The sequence below is a fragment of the Athene cunicularia genome, assembly GCF_003259725.1.
Source record: "Athene cunicularia isolate RWA chromosome 3 unlocalized genomic scaffold, athCun1 chr3_part1, whole genome shotgun sequence".
Classification (NCBI taxonomy): Eukaryota; Metazoa; Chordata; class Aves; order Strigiformes; family Strigidae; genus Athene; species Athene cunicularia.
The window spans coordinates 15,821,385-15,841,953 of NW_020799097.1; the positions used below are offsets into that span (position 1 = coordinate 15,821,385).

The window sequence follows — 20,569 nt, forward strand, 5'->3', positions numbered from 1 at the left end:
AACAGTAACTTGACTGCTGATTTGGTACAGGAAATGTGCTCCAACTCCCAAGTCATCCCAGCAGATCAGATCTAATGGAACTGTTCTAACTGAAATATCTTGGCATAAACTAAACTAATGAGTACTGAGGACTGTAAGTTGTACTACAGTACACAGCAATTTTGAGGATTTTTCTTTTTTTAAATTAAACTTTGAGTTTTGCTCTGATGCTTTCTACTTTTTCTGGATTTTTTAATGGGTTTTTTGTTAGAAAAACAGGACTGTATACACCTAGTAGATCCATTAGCCACCACACCTTTAAAATTGCTTTATTTTAAGTCCAATAGATATTCCATCTTTGTAACTTAACAAAAAAAATAAATACTACTATAGTACCTCCTGCCTCTGAAATATGTTTTTGTAAAACTATGAACAAGAGATACTTACATTGAAATCACTGTAAAAATTACTGGAAGTGGTAGGAAGTTCTTTAGCAATTATCCTGCTACAGCATCTGTGTTTTAATTTGACTTTCAGCAGCTAAAGATTGTCTTACTGTAACGTTAGGGTCTTGAAAGTTAATAGATGAAGCTTGAGCAATTTTTCTTTAACTGCAGTCAAGAAGACTGAGGTCAATCTTGAAATAGACATAAGGATAGTATTCTTGATTACTCAGTTGTAAACCAGGGATATCCATGCCAGGCTGTGAAAGGAAACAATATGACTTTAGTACCAGTAAACAACCTGTTGCACTGTTCCAAGCTGCAGTGGATTGGTTTTGCACTCCTCTTCCACAGGTGGAATAAAGTTTTTTATTTGCTGTGCTTAAAATGGAGAATTCACCACTGAGAATCTGGTGTTTGCTTGGTGTTTTCAGGCTGCCTAAGGCAGTTACTGGTGAGAATTCATGCTGGGTTGCAACTTTATGAACACATGTTTTTGCATGCTTTAGCTCTAGAGCATATTCTTTATTTCTCCTGTCTTCATGCACTGGGAATCATTCTTGTTGGTTTTAAGGCTGTTCTAATGCCTACTGTTTTTTCTTAATTGGTTTATCCTAAATTGTTTGTGCACTCAAGATACAGGAGGGAGAAAACAAGTTATGCTGCGTGCTGAAGGCCTAAGTTTAAGATATTTAGTCAGTGACAGCCTTTTACAAGGGACAGAGGTGTCAACATTTAGTTCTGAGTTCATTTTTTCTTATGTTGATCTGAATGTTGATATAAAACTTGGAAGCTTTTTACCTAGAGGAAGTGCCATAATTGAGCAGACCTGTTTCAGTTCAGTAGCTGTAAACATCTGATGCTTCAACAGAAAATTTTAAGCAATGTCTATGCATCTCCACCATAATCTGAGCCTACCTGTTACCTTAATCCCAGTTGTAGCCTCCAGGGATTACAGCTGCACCCAGGGCTCCTAGCACTGCAAGGTGGGAGGTGAGGGGTGCTCTAGCCCCTGGATGGTGACAGTGTTCATTTGGCTAAACTGAGAACAGCTACAGCATGCGCACTTGCACTCCTAATACATACATCCATTATACTTGCTGCTGCAACTTCATCCAGGTGTTTGAAGACCACGTTTAAAACATCCCTGAGGCGTTTCACAGATTTCCTATTTGGCTGTAGCAGCATTGCTTGGAAGTTCACTGGGAGGCCGTACCTGGAAACACATCAACACAGGATCATCTGGGGGGAAGGGGCACACCTTTCCTCTCCTGCCCTTCTCTCGTCCTAGCATGCTACATGGTATACTGCAAAAACAATCTCGGGATGGTATGCTGCCCTCTTACTGAAAGCATTTTCTTTTTGAAGCTGAAAGTCAATAAACAGTGTCTTTCTGTTTTTCCCTTCCCTGTAACAGCCCCCAAAGAAATTTTTCACTAACTTGGCCACAAAAAATGTGGCAATCTCTATTGTCTCCTGGGAGTTCCTGGAACCAGGTGTGTAAGGGATGTTCTGTCCCACAAGAGAACTGCCCCAGAAAGAGACCTTTACTTCTACAGTCCTGCATGTTTACCCACTCACCTCAGGACAGATTCAACAAAAACTCTCAAGGCTTTCACATGAATCCAAGCCACAAATGCTTCACTGAAATTCACTTTCAACCAGCGCAATAACGGGCCCTATGAAAACAGACACAACAGCATTGTGATCCCCTTGCAGCTCCATAGCAGCTCCATAGACAATACCACTGAAGCCATTGGGGACTGATGAGATAATTATCAGGCAGCCTGTTAGTGGCTCCCTGTTTATCAGAAACTCAAGTGAGCCCAGGCAAATTACGGTGTCTGTCCTGTGCCTCAGTTTTTTGGGCTAAATGGAGCTCACAGGAGTCTTGGAACCATAAAGACATTTCTGAGTGAGAGGTGTTTAGGCACACCGGTAGCAAAAACTGTCATTATGTGGGCAGTTGACTTGATGTGCTACTTACGTATTGTTGTTTCTTATCAGAAGCTAATTTCATCAACTCTTCCTTCTCGCATTTCAGTTCCTTCTCATCAAAATAAAATTCTCGAACCATGAACCTACAATTCAATGACATTTGCTCTCGCAAGCCATAGTCCAAGCAATATGCACACTCATTTCTTTTGCCTCTGGCGAAGCAGGTATGGGATGTTTCAAAGTTGCTCACCATTTAACCAGTTAAAGTATGCGGAGGCTGAGAGTTAAAGTCACACCCAGAAAGCAAGCTTCCTGCTGTCAGTAGCATGAGAGCAGGAAGGGCAATTCCAGGATCTATAGTTTGGTGCTTGAAGTGCAGGATCACTGTATCTGATGCCACAGCTCCTTCCCCACCCTGCCTTAGTGGCTTTAGGGCCAGCAGCAGCCCAGACAGTGAAGTCCTAAAAACCAGTGATGGATTCAGCTGTACTGCACATGAAACAAGCCTCACCTTATCCTTATTACCTGCTTGCTAGCCTGCCCTGCCTAGCAATCAGTGCCTCTTACCTGTTCTCCCTGGCTTTAGCCTTGAAGTCATCCATCACTTTTCTAAATAGGGTCACAGTGAAGAGTCCTCCCTCTGCATCCTCAGCAATCATTCTGTGGGAGGGAAATCCACTGCTGTGATTTGACATGGCAAATCCCTCATGCCTTCTTTACCTTCCTCTTTTACAGTTCTTTCTTCGTTATGATACTGAACTGATACTTCAAGAACTGCTGTGATTGAAATACGGCACAAAGACTTTACTAGCACTGGCCACGCTATCTCCAATGTAAAACTCCCATGAGTTAAGTTCCTGAACCCATCATAGTACACACATTCTGTCTGACTGATTTTTCTGTCTCCTGGTGATGTTCCTCCATTTTCCTTGTGTTTTTAAGAAAGGCAGTGGCAAACAGCTTTCTCCTGTCTCTGTGCTACTCCTTTCACTTCCTCTATTTCAGATAGCACTGTCACCTCTTGCACACTGGGTGGGATCTCATGGTCTGTGTGAGCTGAGCAGTGGAGTATTTAATTCCTAGAAAGGATTTTTTACTCCAAGTGAAAGGGTAAGTTAATATGGCATTTGCAAATGACAATACAATGAATTATCCTATTCTACAGCAGGAATCAATTAAAGATGCAAAGATAGTGTTTAATCTTTGTAAAAAGTAGTTTCCCTAAGTTGTATGTGATTTCATGTGTCTGAATTATGCCTGGATTACTGTAACAAATTTTCTGTTTTATACAAAAAACAAAAGCCCTGAACGAAAGTAGAAAGAACTACATTACTAGAAAGAAAAACAACAAGCTAATTGTAAAAAAAACAGCAATGATGGGGTTTTTTCTTTCATCTGTGCTTTCTTTCAACAGAGTAATTTCTGATTTCAATTGAGAATGAGATTGGGCAAATCTATACGTTAACACAGATCCCATGCATTAGACAAGCCGTTCCTTTCAGGATCCAGCAGTTTAAGGGGCCAAAATATGTCAGGGATCTCTGAAACAAATATGTCAGAGATCTCTGAAACAAACAGTGACCTTAATTTGGAATTTCACTTACTTGGTGGAGCGAGGAACTACCATATCGGAGAGGGATTCATAGGTCTTCTGCCACTGCACATAGCTTGACCTTTGAGAAACACAAAACAAAGGACAGTAAATAAATACTATATACTATACAGCAATTATGTTGATAAATATAGTTAGTTAAACTAATGGCTTAGGGTAGAAGCGTTGGAGATGGTTGTGGTGGGTTATGTGACTAAGATACATTAAGCCTCTCCTATCCTTTCCTCTCCTATTCACCAGCTAGGGAGCTGTTTCCCTCAATGCTGCACCCTCAAACCTCACTTTGGGTCTTGGCACGAGGAAGGGCCCAGAACAGGAAGCTGATGGTGGGAAGAACATGGCTTTTGGCACGTACTCGCAGGCTGCCACACAGCGTCCCATGTTCCAGGACCCCTGCACAAGCTGCCCCTGATACATGGGTAGGTGTGGTACATCTGCTGTGTGTGATCCCAGAGCTGATCTGGTGCTATGCTGCAAATGTGGCAAGTGCCAGCACTGGGAGAAAGGTGTCAAGGGGATGGTAAGAGTTTGGAAAGTGAGAAGTCTGTTTATGGGGGGAATCTGAAAGTATATGCAGATAATAAACTCAACAAACTTAGATAGCTTTTTGTAACATGGTTTTCACAGACAGAAAAGTGACGGTACTATGTATGTGTTGGAACAGGGTTATACAGAGAGGAAAAGTTTTGTGTAGGCTTCTGAGAAGGACATCATGTAACTTCACAACTGATGGTGATGGCACTCATCCTGTGTGCAGGCACTTATGAAAACACAGCCAGCAGCGTCCCTGTGACTCTGACAGGTCTAACTCCTTTATAAACTCGCTAAGCTCCAGTAAGAATCTGTTTTTCTTTTTTTCACTCATACTATTCCTACCTACAAGAACCCACTCTGTAACCATTAAAAACCTACACCCCAATCCTGTCCTGCTCCAAATTTGAAGCAGCCTTTGTCTCTTTCTTTTGTACAGCACTACCCTTGGCTGAAACTGTTCTGTACTCTTTGCTAACAGTCCACTCGTGCCCCAGCCACAGCACTGATGAGCTGCCCCAACCTGACCCAGTATCACCTGGATCCGGTACTTAGGCCTGAAACTCAATGCCACATTGAGCGTGTGCATGCACTGTTGCCTTACTTTGGCACCACGACGAGCAGCGTGATAAGATACTCAGAATTCAGAACAAAGTCTTCTTTATGCACAATGTCTGCTAGGGTCCGAGTCAGCAGATTTCCCCTAGGGTGAAGAAGACAAAGAATGAAAAACTAACATTAGCAGGAGCCCAGCAGCAGCACACTGGAGGTATTGTGCTGTGGGTATACTTGCTAACAGTGTATGCTAGGGTAGAAGGCAGCCAGGAAGGAGGTGGTTGAAGGACATGTCTACACTTCTAAAATGGACATTTATTTATTTGTACTGCAACTAAAATAGAAAAAAAAAGCATCAGATACTAATGGCAGAATATTGGTGACTAGCACTGGGCTAGTTTATGCCTTTTATGTTAAAGTACACCATTCTGCTGCTATTATTTCTACAGTAAGGGTGTAGATGCTAGGGAAGTGCACATCTGAAGTTACCACCCCATTCCCCTTGTTGCTGCATCTTGCGGGAGGTGCCTGCTTTCTCAGGCTGCCTGTTGAGCTGCCTGCATGACCATGCTTCAGTCAGAGTAAGCAATGTTAGCATGGACCTAAGCCATCAAAGCAACCCTGGCATACAGGACTGCCATGGACAAGCACACAGCGATACCTCCAGCTGAAGGACAGTGGGAGCAGCAGCCTTGTGCGTAGGTGGGACCTGCATGAGGGGGTCTCTTTACAGTCTAAGCCTACTTGATCACATTAAGTCCCACAAGTGCTGCACACCCAGGAAATGTGGATGGCTGGGGCTGGCCAGGCATGGCTGGTAGGCACAAGATGTGTATGGGAAGAGAGCAGCTGCCCTCCCTGTCACTGGCCAGGACTAAAGGACCTAATCCAACAGGTTTTGGTTTGAGGTTTGCTATGCCAGTCTAAACATTAATTAACTGCCCAGTAATGTCTTATTAGATGTTTATTCAACCCAAGCTAGCTGCTACTGGTAAACACCAGAGATGCCAGCATTTAAAGGCGGATGGGATGCTGAGAGGAAGATAGGCCTGGACCATGAGGTCTCTGTTCTTCTCCTTCATCACCTTGCTAGAGGCCTGGCACTGCTCAGGTTTCCTAGGAAGAGCTTCTGCCTCTCTCTACATGCTTAAAGCTGATGTGGAACCGGAGAGATGCTGCAGGAGTGGGCTGGGAATACAAACAGTGCCAAGAAAAGGGAAATGGGAGCTAATGTCCCTTTGTCCTTCCCACCCATGATTATACACACACATGCAGCCTGAGACAAATGTGTCTAACACTGTCTATACCAAGCTGGAAGCACAGGCCAGTGGTGCAGGCTGGCAGTAGTGAGGCATGGACACAGGAATACTGGAGAGAGAGGGGGAGATGTAACTGTGATATGGCTCTGATGACTCTCATGCGCTCTGCAATTCCCATGTTGAGCAGGTGTCTGTAGTGGATAGCTGGTTTTTTTAAAAACTCATTCTGAACCACCACCTAGAAGTATTTTTTTTTCTGGTTTCTGGTTGCATTCCGTGGAGTTGGTGCCACGCATATTCATTTTAGTTCCACATTCAGAAAAAAAATCCAACCACCCTGGAGTTTGGTTTGAGCCTCTGTGACTATCTTCCTTGGGTAAAGGCTGGTTTCTAGGCAGGCTGCCAGCCTGGCTGGTTGTAGTGCCAGGAAAGCAAGGACCTGTGTCCTGCACCCAAAGCAAGGGATTATGAGTCATAAAGAGTGGCACATATGAACACATGCTGGGCAAGGGCTTGCACAGCATCATGTAAGTTGCTTTAAATATACTACTTACTGGAATTTACTATTCTCCCCAGTGATACCCTGGAAAAAAAATCAGGTAACAGCACTGACATAGGTAAAGACCATAAGCAGCTGAAGACAGGAGCGAGAACATTTGGGAATCCCTGACAGGGCATTACCTGGACCAGTAGAATGAAACAAAGAAAATAAAAATATAAGTGGGATGCTGGTGAGGTGTGGGAACAAGCAAGACAGCTGTTTCCTATGTGAGCTCTGTGAATGCTGTTCAGAACACAAAAACCAGCTCTGTCTAGCAAAGGAATCCACCAGTTGATCCAGCTCGTTAATTTCTGACTCCCTGAAATCTCATCAGAACAATACAGTGCCTTTGGTTTTGACTCTACAAGACTGTCTGCTCACACTGCCAATAAAATCCTGTTAGGAAATGCAGTCTCCCCAAGCTGATTTCGAGACATACTGAACACACCAGCTCCCTCCACAGTTTTCACTGGGTCTGCGGATGCTCATCATGCCCCAAAGCCAGAAAAATTTGTTCCCACCAGAACACACATGGTCCACTGCACCACAATGGGTGTGAGAGTGCACTGCCCTCAGTTCAGCCATGCAGCACTCCAGATGCAAACAGGCACATCCTATACTTACACAGTTTTTTTCTCCAGACTTTGCAAATTTCCTTTAATGTTGTTGTATGCAGCTGATCGGGTCTTTAGGTCTGTTTCTATTTGAGTCACTTGCTAAAACAAAGTAAAAAACGTGAGTCAATTCAGTGCTTCAGGCATTGTCCTCCCCCCCTCCCACTACCTCTGCACCTTAACACAAGGACACAGCTGTCAGCCCCTCATAAAACCACGTGATTGTGGCCAAGGAGTCGGTATCAGAGCTCCCCTGTGGCAAAGGCTACTGCAGAAAGTATGATTCATTTAGCTGCTGCTCTGTGTGCTACAGCTGTACCTAAGGACCGAGTTCATGATTTCATTTGTTATCTGTATTGAACAATGTATCACGCCTTTCTGAATGGACTGACAGTGTAAATAATTCATCCAGCCTGCAACGTCTTTGATTTAAGGTCACACCAACAATTTCACAAAAGAACTCCAAAATGGAGAATAATATGGCTGTATATAAAAACAATAACAAATTTCAATGAGGGGGATTAAAGTGCAGAAAGCATGACAATGTACTCTAGTAAATCTGATAAAGTGCCATATACTTACAGACTTGATAAGTTTAAATATACATACCATTATTATTACAATAGAAATTAAAATAATATCAACTGCTTCAGTACAAAGTGTGTGCTTCCGAGCCTGTTACTGCCCAAAGGAAAGGCAAAGCTCTCACTGATGTGATGAGAGGAGGCACTAAAAACTACCGAAAGGCATGATTCCCCATGCTAACATCTTAAAATTTGGAGTACAGTTTACCTTTGCTAAGGCTTCTGATATATTCTTCAGCGGCTGCTTTATGGGATATTTGGCCATGTCCCACTCAAACCGTGTCAGGTAGCTAATTAGGTCAACTGAAAATGCAAAGAGGTGCATGAAAGCAGATAGCTTACCAGATGGCAGGTCAAAGTTTGGGTAGTAATCCCCAGCTACAGCCTAGGCATAACTTTGATTAACATTAACGTTGATGGGAGTAAACCAGAAGCCCACCTCTGAATCCTCACAGAAATGTGATCTAGATCAAATCCACACAGATCATATGCCCAATCTAATCATCTTTCTAAACATCCCCAGAGTTAGAAGTTGAACCAGAAATATTTTCTGCATTACACTTAACAGTACAGAACAAGCACTTCTGTGTCAGCAGGACACAGCAACGTGCAACCACTCTTCTTCACAGTAGAAACAACTTCATGTAAATTCAATCTTGACTACTGAAATATGCCTGAATTTAATCCCAGCAAGAGCTATCAGAAAAACACCTGGTGCCCAGCACCAGCAGTAATATTCAGGATTGTTGAGAGTTTGATCAAAGATATTAAGAGAGTAGCTGATGTTACTTCTCTGTGATTCAGTCAAGCACTCACTAGAGAACAAATTCAGGTGCAACAAGGAAATCCTCATTGACTTTGCACACAGAGCTCCCCATCTTGCACAAAGCTATATGGTATTTCTCTAAATAGATAAAGCCAGTCACAGCATCCAACAACAGAAATTCACAGCAAGGCCCTGTGCATGCAGCCCCTCAAAAAAAGGCACCCTCGGACCACAGGGAGCCATGGCTTCTTCCCATAATCGAGGGAAGAAGACACATACAACACCCAGCTCCTAGAACAGGATCATGCTGTTCCACTCTGAAGAGTAAAGCTCCTTAACATTAGAAAACATTAAAGCTTGGTACATAATGGTATGAAATAAGGAATTCTCAAGGGGCTCATGAAATCAAACAGCTCTTTGCCTGAGTCCTGAAAGCCCTTAGGATATGAAAGACACCTCTACATAGTGTTCTTGGGCAACTTGATGGGATGGGATAAAGTCACAAATCCTGCCACAACAAACAGAGGGGCTGGGACTGTCCCCTCCAGTGAGGGAGGCTAGAGGAAGGCAGCAGGCAGGGTCTCAATGTCTACACAGAGAGGCTGGAGGCACTGTCACCTGCAGGACAGACTTCCTTCCAGACAAGGAGGATAAACACGGAGAGTATCTGGGAAGATGCTGTGGGGAGACGGGGAGCAAAACAAGCTCAAAGTGCGAAGTAAAAGGAAGGGCATGCTGGATACTCTTTGCTGCCTTGTCCAGAGTTAATTCAGTCCCATAGTGAGGTTTAAGCACAATTTCCTGTGGGCTGGACTTCCAGGGTGTGGGGAAAAATTTATGAACTGAGATGCATGAGAAGGAATGTGAAAAGTTGTGTAAATGCCATACTACCAGGCTGAGGGTACTACCCTGTCTTGTGTGATACCGAATACCCTTGGCAGGAGAGCACTATCCTTTCCGTGGGCTTCTCTCACCCCACAGAGTCAGTTTACCCTATTAGATTTCCAAAGCATGGAAAGTCCTATGTTAGGAGGAAACAGACTTCTTATCACGGGATAAACTGCCTGGGAGGCAGAGGGCACTGGCATAATGGTGTTCTCCCCCACCTTCTAAAACCACAGCTGTGTAAACCTCTCCTACATGCAATGGACAGGAGTCATGAGGGGAAGATCCAACCTTTCCTGCTAAGGTCTGATCAGGAATCAGCAAATTCTCCTGTGCAGGGAGGGTATGGAAAGGAGGCAAAACTGCAGAAGGCAGGGAGAGCTATCGCACAACTCCTGTGTGTGCAGTTCTCCAGCAGTGCCTGCTCACGGTCTCTAGGGGGACAGCAGACAGGTCAAAACTACTTGAGCAGCAAAGTTCATGGAGAATTTTCAGCACAGGGTATGCAACACAAGGATTTTATCCTGCTGCGTCTCTTGCAAGCTTTCCTGATCAGGCCTTGCTAAATTCAGTGTGAATGAAACCTGAAAAGAGCATGATATTACTGGGCTGTGTGGAGGAACAGTGTATTCACAGGCTCTTTAAAGACAGACACTGACCTATTTATAGTTGAGGTGATATGAAAGTTCCCTGAAGACCTACCTACACGTGCCCTATCTATCCTCATATGCCTTGAATCTCAGCAGAATTCAAATGTTAGAGTTAAGCACAGCATGAGTTCTCAGCCAATTTTACAAGTTCCCTCCTGAGCAGTGCTCTGGCACTTTTAGTTAAGCAGCCTGATCTTGGGGATGGCACAAACTACCGTGAGCACACTAGCAGAATTGAGCTTAAAACGTGAAGCAGTCCAAGCACCCTGATGCTCCTAGCATGACACACCTCATCTATGCAACCTGTCAGGTCACTTCTAAAAGACTTCATATAGCTGCCTACCCAGGAAAGATGCTTCCTACCTACCCCAACATGCTCACAGCTACCCAGGAAACCCACAGACTGAATCTCTCATAACTCTAATTTGCTCACCCAGTTCTAAGAGGCAATGTTAAATACTTTCCCTTCAGAACAATTTTCAAAATTGTTATGCTTCCCATTTTGCTTTGTTTTGAGATCACAGAGTTATGCCACCACTTAACAAATTTTAAAATTCATTTGGGTTTAACATTACTACAAATGAAAGAGAATTTGGTCTGAATCTTTGAAGAAAAGCTTTACTTAAATTTCACATTTTTTGTTCTGTCATAAGCAAGAAAGCATTTCCTGCTGTTGTGATATACTGAAATTCCCTCTATTACACAAACACACATTTCCCTCTATAAGAGAGACATTGCCATGTGGCTGCTTCCAACTGTTGCCCATGGGAAAGTAGTGTGTGTGTGTGTTCACTTAACTAGAAGTCCTGTATTTTCTAGTACTTGGTGTTTTACTTAACTCTAAACAACTGTTAGACACAGCCACCACCTTTATCAGTTTGTGGACCAGCCTGTTGTCAGGGATATATGCGACTGAGCTAAATCAGAAAACTTGGTATACTTTAACATTTAAAAAAAATTGAGTTGGGATAGTCTAATAGTCTGAAACGAGACCAAGAAGTCATGTCTTATAATTTTGTTTCTGATTTCATGACCTTGAGGAAGTCTTCAACTTTAGGGTCCTTTTGCTAGCAAGAAAAGGGAGGAGGAAGAATTCTTACAGTGAAGTTGCTGTTGCTTATGAAGAATGGCACTGGACTATATTAGGGGAATCCTCATATACTAAAGCTGACTCAGTTTTTTAAGATGCAGTCAATAATATTGGAAAGGTCAATGTCTTAGTTTAATATGATTTGTTTGGATGACTAAATCCAGACAGAGGTCAGAAATTAGTAACACGTACAAGTAATTTCCACATCCTTCTATTCCAACATAGAGCTGATAGGAAAGGAAAATGGTGTAAAAAGAGGAAACGAAGGAAATAAGTGAAACCTGTTGTTTCTCAAGTCATAGGGATATCGTGATCAAGCTACGAGGTTGTTACTTGAGAAAGCCATCGTAACCTGATCACTGTATCTCTACAACCAGAACAAGACTTGTCTCTAGCACTAATACACACAAATGCATGCTTGTAACAACACTGCAATCATCAATCCTCAACATACTTTTGAGACATTTCATTTTATCCTTTAGCCCTGAAACACAATAAGTGGGATTATTGTACTTGTCAAACAGTTGCACGCATCAAATGTCAGTCCTATGTCATGCAAGGAGGACACTTCTAAAAAAACTTCCTCCCCATCCTATACTCTTACAGATCTGAAGTACATTGCAGACAGTCAAAGGGTGACGGAGTGTGTGCTCTTAGTCTATTTAAAAGCATCATTCTACCAGCCTGTAATTAGCATGTGTAACACATTAATTTTTTTGTACTTTTCCAGGATAGCTGGGGAGGAATTTGCTATGAAACACACTCAGAGTCTAACGAAACACATGGAGATCTAGGAGCCATCAGTTTCTAAATGTTTTGTCCTTGATACAGGCTGCCTCTAGGGCCCTGAGTAATATACTAGGTAATAAAGGGGGAAAAATAGTTCATGAAGGTTATAAAAACACATTAGAGATGATGGGGGGAGCATACAGTAAGGTAGTGGGCTCCCACAGCCTTTTGGCCTGTCAGAAGTGTCCCTGCTGTCACTGCCCACTCTTCTCCTCTGCCGGACAGGTCAGGACCCCACTTGAGGGAATTTTCTCCCAACAATATTAGCATGTTCATGTCCTGCTGGCCCCCAGCAGGACATTGTGAGTGCAGCCCTGGCTCCATGTTTTGGAGCTGCTGCCTCACACATTCACCTGTGATGTCAGAAACCCACAGTTAACAACACGATCTACCCCAGTACTGTAGGAGGGAAGGCAAATCTCTGACAGATCACATGCAGCCATAGAGAATGAGATTTAGCTGCCCCCAAGAGGGCACAGAAAGGTGCTAGGTCATTTTAGGAGTGAAGAAGGATGTCTCCTGCTTTCCTCTTCACTCCTCATATCTGGTGTTAGAAACTGATTCAGTAATAGATGCTGAATACTGTCCTGGAAGCAAAGTTGGCACTGGATAAAGCTTCTGTTAACTCTGAGAAAAATGGGAACAGGCTAGATGTGCTCTTAAAATGTTGCTGATGGCTGTCCTTTCTGATGTGTGAGTTTCAACTCCACGTGTTCATATTCTGAAGCAAAGGCAGCATCAATGCATTAAAAAAAACCCAAAAAACCACATTCACAGTACCTACCTCCATTGGCCAGAAGATTTTCCTGGACTTTATCTTTTGAGTCCTCCATAACTTCTCCTATGTACTGGGCTATTTTCTTTATTACGCTTAGGTGTAACAAGAGAAGCTTTGTTAGTGAAGAAACAAAATTAATATAAAACAGTTGCCACAACGACCTGATAAACATGGAGATGCCCAAACAAAACACTTCTGAAACAAGGCAGGTTAACTCACAATTCAAATAATGATAAACAGTCACCTCCATGATAATGCCTTATTTTTAAATACACTGATCTCTGCAAACACATAGGTGGTATCATCCCCCTAGTGCTCTAGACTTCCAGAAAATCAAGATTCAGTCTTCTGTACACTCATGATAGCAGAAACCAGAAGGCAAAAAACTCATGTTTAAATCTCCAAAGGTGATGGAGGAACAAGGAGGTTACACACAGACAACATTGGCTGAAAATCTGTTCCATGGGATGCTAAATAAACCTTCAGGGCTTGCTGAGATAAGGTTCTTACAAAGTACTTAGGGGAAACTGTCAATGTTCTCTTGTTTGACAGGGAGAATTTCCTTATTTTCTTCTTATTCCTCTTCTTTAGGGGACTATTTTCTCTTCAGTGTGGTGGACAAGACACTGCTTTCAGGTGTGGGAGAACTAGATTCAAATCTTCCTTCTGCCTAACTCAGGGCAGTGGTTTGAACAGAGCCCCTCCTGGACAACATTGTCTCTTTCCAGTTACTTATTCTTTGCTTATTTTAAAAAATGGATTCATCAGGTCCCTCCAGCAGTAGATCCCCCTGGCTCTACTCAAAGTACCTGTCTCATACAGGCCAAGAGCCTTTCTGGTTGTTCTAGTACACTTCCATACTCAGAAATATTCACAGAATTCGACCTTCAGTTCCCTAACCATTCCAGATTTGACTACACCTTGCGAAAAAAAAGCGACAGCTAAAACTGCCCGATCATGAAATTGGCAAAGACATGAACTGGATCTAATCCTTGGCATGGTGACAGGGAGTAGAGCATAATGGTAGGCTGCTTCTCCCTTTCTTTCTTTACAAAGAGGAGACTACTACAGCTGCAGATGAGCTGGAGACTGAAAGGGCACCTACAGTGTTTGGACAATGAGTCTTCTGACATCCTGTGGCTTTCAAGAGTTTAGGAAAGGGGCTTCAGGTCAGGTACAGATACCTTAAAAGCATCAAAGAAAAGGATTTTCTTTGATGTGCTGCAAAGCAGTTATATGGGCCATTTAAAAGCAGTAATTCATAGAGGTAAAGATTCCCTCTATCTCCATCCCTGTGAAGAAACAGCCTTAGGAAAGGTTTTCCAGTCTTGTGATAGGGAGGAAAAAATCTGAGTTTGCTGATGCTACCAAGAATGCAGGAGTCAGAATTTCTGCTGGCTGGGGTCATTCAGCCTGGACAAGGTAAGACCTTATCACAGCCTTTCAGTATAAAAAGGGGGCTTATAAGAAAGATGGTGAGAGACTTTTTACCAGGGCCTGTAGTGACAGGATAAGAGGCAACAGTTTTAAACTGAAAGAGGGTAGGTTTAGATTGGACATAAGGAAGAAATTCTTTATTATGAGGGTGGTGAGGCACTGGAACAGGTTGCCCAGAGAAGCTGTGGATGTCACCTCCCTGGCAGTGTTCCAGGCCAGTTTGGACATGGCTTTGAGCAACCTGGGCTAGTGGAAGGTGTCCCTACCCATGTCAGGGGGGTTGGAACTAGATGATCTTTAAAGGTATCTTTCCAACCCAAACCATTCTTCTCATGACCCTGGACAGGTGCAGTTCAGAGTGCCTGTAGGAGGAATGTACACCATTTTGCTCTAGTTCACATCCCTCTCAGGGCTGCCGTGGATTTTCACCATCTGGCTGCAGCCACTTAGGGACCCGGTGACAGCTGAGCATTGCTGGAGGATGGTGCATGTTGCTGACACTCGTGCTGTGGGGAGGGTGCAGGATCCACACAGTAGTTCCCTATGGCAGTTGGTTTTTGGCTCCTTCACGATGCCTAGGGAGCCCAAAGGAACTTGGAACAAGACAGGACTCCAGCACAGTTGGTAAGAACAGTATAGCAGGAGGCTAAAGACTTTACAAAGAAAGCAGCCAACAGTGTATAAAACAGTAGCTTTTCCAAGAAGCCTGAGATGTTTTCATTACTGTTGAGTGCAACTGGCAGCTAACCTGATAGCTGAGAGACACTTAACTCCATGAGTATAGATGGTGGGACGGGTATGTGCTCTTATGCACTCGACAGTCATAGCTGCCCAGGTGAGGCTTGGCTCCCTTCCAGCCCACACACCCCATGGTCCCTGTGGCAGGATACAGCCAGAAGGTATGTATACACACTGGATCAAAGAAATGTTTTCCAGTCCTGGCTTAGTCTCTGTGCCTTCCACCATGTGAAATGCAAGTGGGATTCACTCATCCAGTACCTTCCCCATGCAAAGACAGAACACGCATCCTGCAACACCACCAACATCCAAGGCAAGCAAGAGGAATCAAAGCCCCAAGGGACCCCAATCAACTATAGTAATATCCAACAGTGAGCAGCTTTCACATCCAACCCTTATAACTCCTGCCTTTAGATGAGATGAATCCCACCTAGAGCAAGTACCATGCTCAAATGATGCATTACAAAAGAAGTAGTAATAAAAACCTGTAAAGAGAATAACTCCATTTAGCCTATTATTATGGCTTGAAAGACTCTCACATTTTGCTTCTGAAATTGCTACAATATCATTACTTTCAAAAAAAAAACCCCAAAAAATCTAACACTCACTAAATGATACTGTGTACTAAAGGGTACTACCAGTTAGGTCTCCAAAATACTGCAGGGAGCAGAAGCCCTGCTGTCTGAGGCCACTGCAGAATGCTCCGCCAACTGAGGACCCCAGAGAACCCCTGGGTAAGAGTGACCGAGGGGACTGTCAGCTTGAGGGACCTCCACACTACCAAATGGTGACATGGAAAAACACTCCACCTCCCTGTGTAAATAAATAATAAAAGTATGTGGAAACAATAGATCCTGCAAACTCTTGCCCCTTCTCTGCTGTCCTGGCAGGAGGCAGTGCTGACAGGTTTGCACTGCCTGGCTTCACTGGCTGTTCTGTTTATCTAGCAACAGTCCAGCAGGTAGCTGTTTCAGAGGAGCAGGAACTAAATGCTCTGGTCACTTGAACAGGTTTGTAACCCTCTGGATGCCATTTACTTCAACAAAGTGCAAGTGCTTGGCATTTTAACCCTTGAATCACAATTTAGACTCAAAACCCATTTATTTAGCACAAAATGCTATTGTATGTCCTTGTGGGACTTGATCTGAGAATATATTTGTGTTGATTATATCTATTATTAATCTGATGCATTTTTCTTAGTTTTCAACACATTTTTCTTATTTTTAAATCTTGTTGATCCTTCTTGGTTTCCTAGCTCGATAGACAAATGCGACAAATAGGAAGAGTCCTTATCCTAGCAGACATTTCGCTTAAAGCTATCCTCTGTGATCTTACATAAATCCTACAGTCAGCTTTCCAGAAGTCCTAATTCTTTACGAAGCTGGGAATTAGTTAAGCGCTTCTGAAAATCAGTTCTGCATTATTTTTGGCAGCCCTCAAACCCAGATGACACAGTTGCTTGCCTATCTATCTGCTGCCCTGACTAGAGATACCTTCCAGTAGAACAGACAGCAGGTATTGGCACTGTCTCTCCCCAAATTTGCCCCATTCTCACATCATGAAGAATCTGCAGTATGAACCAGAGGCCTGAACACGTTTACAAAGAATTTGGGCAGGTTTTTTGGCAAGGTCACAATGGAAAAGGTTTTCTTGATGAATTAAATTGCTCTGTCCTGCTAAAAGTCCTGACAAGTGTTAGATGGTTTAGTTTTAGGTAGTCCTGTGAGGAGCAGGGAGTTGGACTCAATGATCCTTATGGGTCCCTTCCAACTTGAGGTATTCTATGATTACAAAAAGATCAATGTTGTGTGCAACTCAGAGTGACCAAATGTAATCATCCTAATACAGCCTTACTGTAGCACAAGAAAAAAAAAAATCCTACTGAGAAATGTATTCTAGCAGTCTTAGTTTTATCCAAACTGCCTAGCATAGATGTAAAGAGTTTATATCAGTGTTTTTCTGTATAGGTTTGCAACTGCCAGACAAAATCTATGGAGGTATCAAGCATATTTAGACAAGGAAATCCTTATCGGTCCTGGCTGGGGGAAAAAAGGCAAAAAGCCCCCAGAGCTAATACATGCCTCTGTGACCAAGACCACAACTATATGTGAGGTATGCTTCCAAAGCAAAAAAGAAGTCCCCAAAAAAACCCAGCAGCTTATACTTTCATTGCCTCAACAACAAAGTCTACTTTGTGCCATGAACTATCTTACAACCTGGCATTTCTTCAGCTTGCTGTACTGCATTATTCTTTGTACACCCACACCAGTTTGGCCCCAAAGGCAAACTGGGCAATGATCAGCAAGGGGATCATGTGAGTAAGTTTGATACAATCCAAGTCAATATTCTGGTTTTCAGGGAGTTTAAAAGCCTGAGAGAGCTCCAGATTTCAATCAGGAGAACTTATTCCTTAGAACTGCTGTATCTGGTTTAAAAGGGGCAGATTGTCAACAGAAATATTGTGGGAAAACAAGATCAGGGAGGGCTTAATATTCTCTAAATGCTTTTTTTATTAATTTGTTTCCAGATAGGGTGGCAGGATGTTCTTTCAAAAAAACCCACAACAGTTTCCTTTCAAGAAACACCTTCCCTAGCACTGCCACTCAGAGAGATTGCTGTGCAGACCAAACTATCATGGACTTAATTCAGATAAATTTTAAGAAAAGATTCTTTCTTCATGAGGACTCTGTGACAATCAACACAAGGGTTAAACAAAGCCTATCCACTTTAGTCTAGTTGTAGCCCAGGCTGAACTGAGTCAGACAGAGGTGAACACAAGGACATACCCTCCCATAAAAACAATGTCTGTTTCTCATTTGTAGGTAGTAAATAATATCTATTTTACCTTTCAGCAACGCTATCAAGTTTTCCCAAGTCATCTGACAGACCAACAAGAGCATCCAGTGTCCCCACCTGTGCAAAAGATGAGAAGTAGGTGAAAGATGTACAATTCTGTCTAAAGCTTCTGTTGGCAGAGTCTGAGGGAAATCGACTTGTGTTTAGCATTTGTGTATTCAACAGTTTGGCAGAACTTTATTTACTTGGTGGAAAATAGCAGCAATTCCTTTACCCAAGATCTTGGGCATAAAAAGCCTTTTCCAATAAAGGAAAAAAGTATGTGTAGTCTCAAGACTACATGTCAGTGTCTTCCTTCCTGTTTTCATTCCTGTATCATCAAGTTCCACAGACTGGTCTTCAAACTGATAAAATAGTGACTAGACATGCACACAATATAAACAAATCAGATGTACTGAGAGAACCAAGGGAAGTCCCACTTATTCAAAAGGGGGTCTATATCTGCATTCTTTGCCATTACCAAAGACTAAGCTTCTCACAAAGCCATTTCTTCCAAAACCAACATCTGCTTTTTGCATGACTCTGTCACAGTCATAATCCCATGTTTATGGTATTGCAATATATTGCCTAACCTTTTCTTGTAAGGTTGTCAGCTCAGCTTTATGAAGGGTCAAGCTGAAGGAGAAGAAACAAATTTTACATCGAACAATTAGCAGAATATTAATGGACTGGTTGCATCTTCAGATACTGCAAATGCTTTATTTCTTTTAACATTAGCAGACTCACACCAACACCAGCCAGGTAAGGCACATAGATGGTAAAAATCATACCAATCTCAGGTTCACATGCAAAAAGCAAATTCCCAGACTGAAACATTCATGCAATGATTCAGTAGGTTATTACTCCAGAACAGGCCACACTCCCCTTTTACTTGCATCCTTATGTAATTGGATTAGCTCAAATTGTAACTGTTAACAATCTTTCTGGATTAAAGCCAGATGCTGGATGCACTAAGTGTAGCTTGGTTAAGTGATGGGTGATGGCAGTTCCCCAAGGAACCCACATCTGTGATAGCTCCATTGACTTTAATGCAGTCTATTTGGACTTTTCATAGCCATAAGTGAAATAAAAATAAGGTGCAGATCTTATAAAATATGGATTAAATAATGCAAAGATATTTTTTAAATCATGGATTAATACTCTTCCTATTTATATGATGATATGAAGCTGGATTAATATAGCTGAATATACACACAAATCCATAATGTGCATTATAACTCTGTTTTCTCAGTCAGCAATCTTACTGGTATGGTTCTAGATACTTGGCTACTGCCCTTGCATCAGCAATCCAAGATAGTGTTGTATGACTTTCATAAGTGGGAGCAAATGGTACATTGAATGCAACAGATTAGTTATTTAACTCACCCATCTTCACTCCTTATACATATATCCTTCCAATGTGAAGGTCAGCTTCAAGCACAATGGCTTCTTTTCTCTTTGATCAATTTTCAGTTGACTGAACACAATTCATCCCTCAACTGCAACCTGCTGCTACTTTCTGCATATAATCCCAAAAGATAAATTCCACATTTATCCCAAAAGTCTTTAGCACTAGTTTATGCTGCTGTATCACGCATACACAAACCCCTTCCTCAATTTACCTTTAAGTCTGGAATATGGAATTTGCTGTTGCTGGACAGGTTGGATTTGCACGTCACCGTGTTCATTCTCTCCCATGCCTGCAGATTTGTTTTATCTCCCGGAGCAGAAATTAGCCAGAACTCCGACATGATCTAATATTTTCCCTTGGCTCCTGGTCACTGTAGAAACACAAAGCAGGTAAGAGGCTAAATGAGCGAGGCACAGAATGTGCTCTTCCCTAAGAACACAGAGTTAGAACCGATCACCGATTTTTTTTTCAGAAACACCAAGAGAGTGAGTCAGTCAGTCCTGTGTCTCAGGCTGAAGTGGAACATGACCTTCTCCCGAATGTCACAGACAGAGTGCGGCCGTTCCTCCTCTCTCAGGGTCGTTCCATCCAGTTTCTGAATGAAGAAACGAAGCTTCCTCCTCCCCTTCTCCCTCCCAGCCTGTTCGTTCGCCTTGGCCAGTACATCCAGTCCCCGCTGTGGAGCACGGGGACCCCACTAAACCATCCAAACGTAATTAAGGATTTCTGTTTAATAAATACCGTCTCTCAAATTTTGGGACACTTGTAGGCAAAAGGGAAAGCAAGATGTCAAAAGACCTCTGCTGAACGAATAGGCTGCAAAAGATGCCACTGGCAAGACGGAATATTGCTTTACCCTGTGTTTTTCTTCCCGGGCTGGATAGGAAGGGGCTGGAAGAAGGCGAGTCGCGGCGCACAGAGACGGCACCAGCAGAACAACAAAGATAAACCGCCGCGAGGATCCACGCGGGACAACCGCGCTGGCCCAGCCGAGCCGGGCCGGGCCGGGCAGCGAGAAGCAGCAGCCAGCCGGAACCCCCCCATTCCTCTCCGGAGCCCCCCCTCCCCGTCTTTGCCCCCAGGTACGTGCGACAGGGAAGGTCTGACCCTCGCCCCTCCCGCACCCCGCGGCGC

The 20,569-nt window shown here is 43.1% G+C and overlaps 1 protein-coding gene across 4 annotated transcripts; it reads right to left on the minus strand.

Moving 5' to 3' along the window:
* Positions 1-278: 278 nt before the first annotated feature.
* On the minus strand, positions 279-20,480 carry ATP6V1C2 (ATPase H+ transporting V1 subunit C2). Of its 4 annotated transcripts, none has more exons than XM_026844059.1 (13): positions 20,292-20,480; positions 19,647-19,805; positions 18,035-18,102; positions 13,021-13,106; positions 8,265-8,359; positions 7,483-7,574; positions 5,108-5,206; positions 3,965-4,033; positions 2,928-3,020; positions 2,410-2,503; positions 2,004-2,101; positions 1,509-1,638; positions 279-682 (listed from the first exon to the last, which is right to left on the minus strand). In XM_026844059.1, the coding sequence occupies exons 2-13, from the start codon at positions 19,773-19,775 to the stop codon at positions 587-589; spliced, it is 1,149 nt and encodes a 382-aa protein (XP_026699860.1). In that variant the 5' UTR covers positions 19,776-19,805; positions 20,292-20,480; the 3' UTR covers positions 279-586. The 4 variants fall into 4 exon arrangements, with proteins under 4 accessions (XP_026699860.1, XP_026699865.1, XP_026699864.1 ...); XM_026844064.1 differs by having other exon boundaries at positions 20,234-20,480; XM_026844063.1 differs by lacking the exon at positions 20,292-20,480 and adding an exon at positions 19,965-20,040.
* Positions 20,481-20,569: the final 89 nt, after the last annotated feature.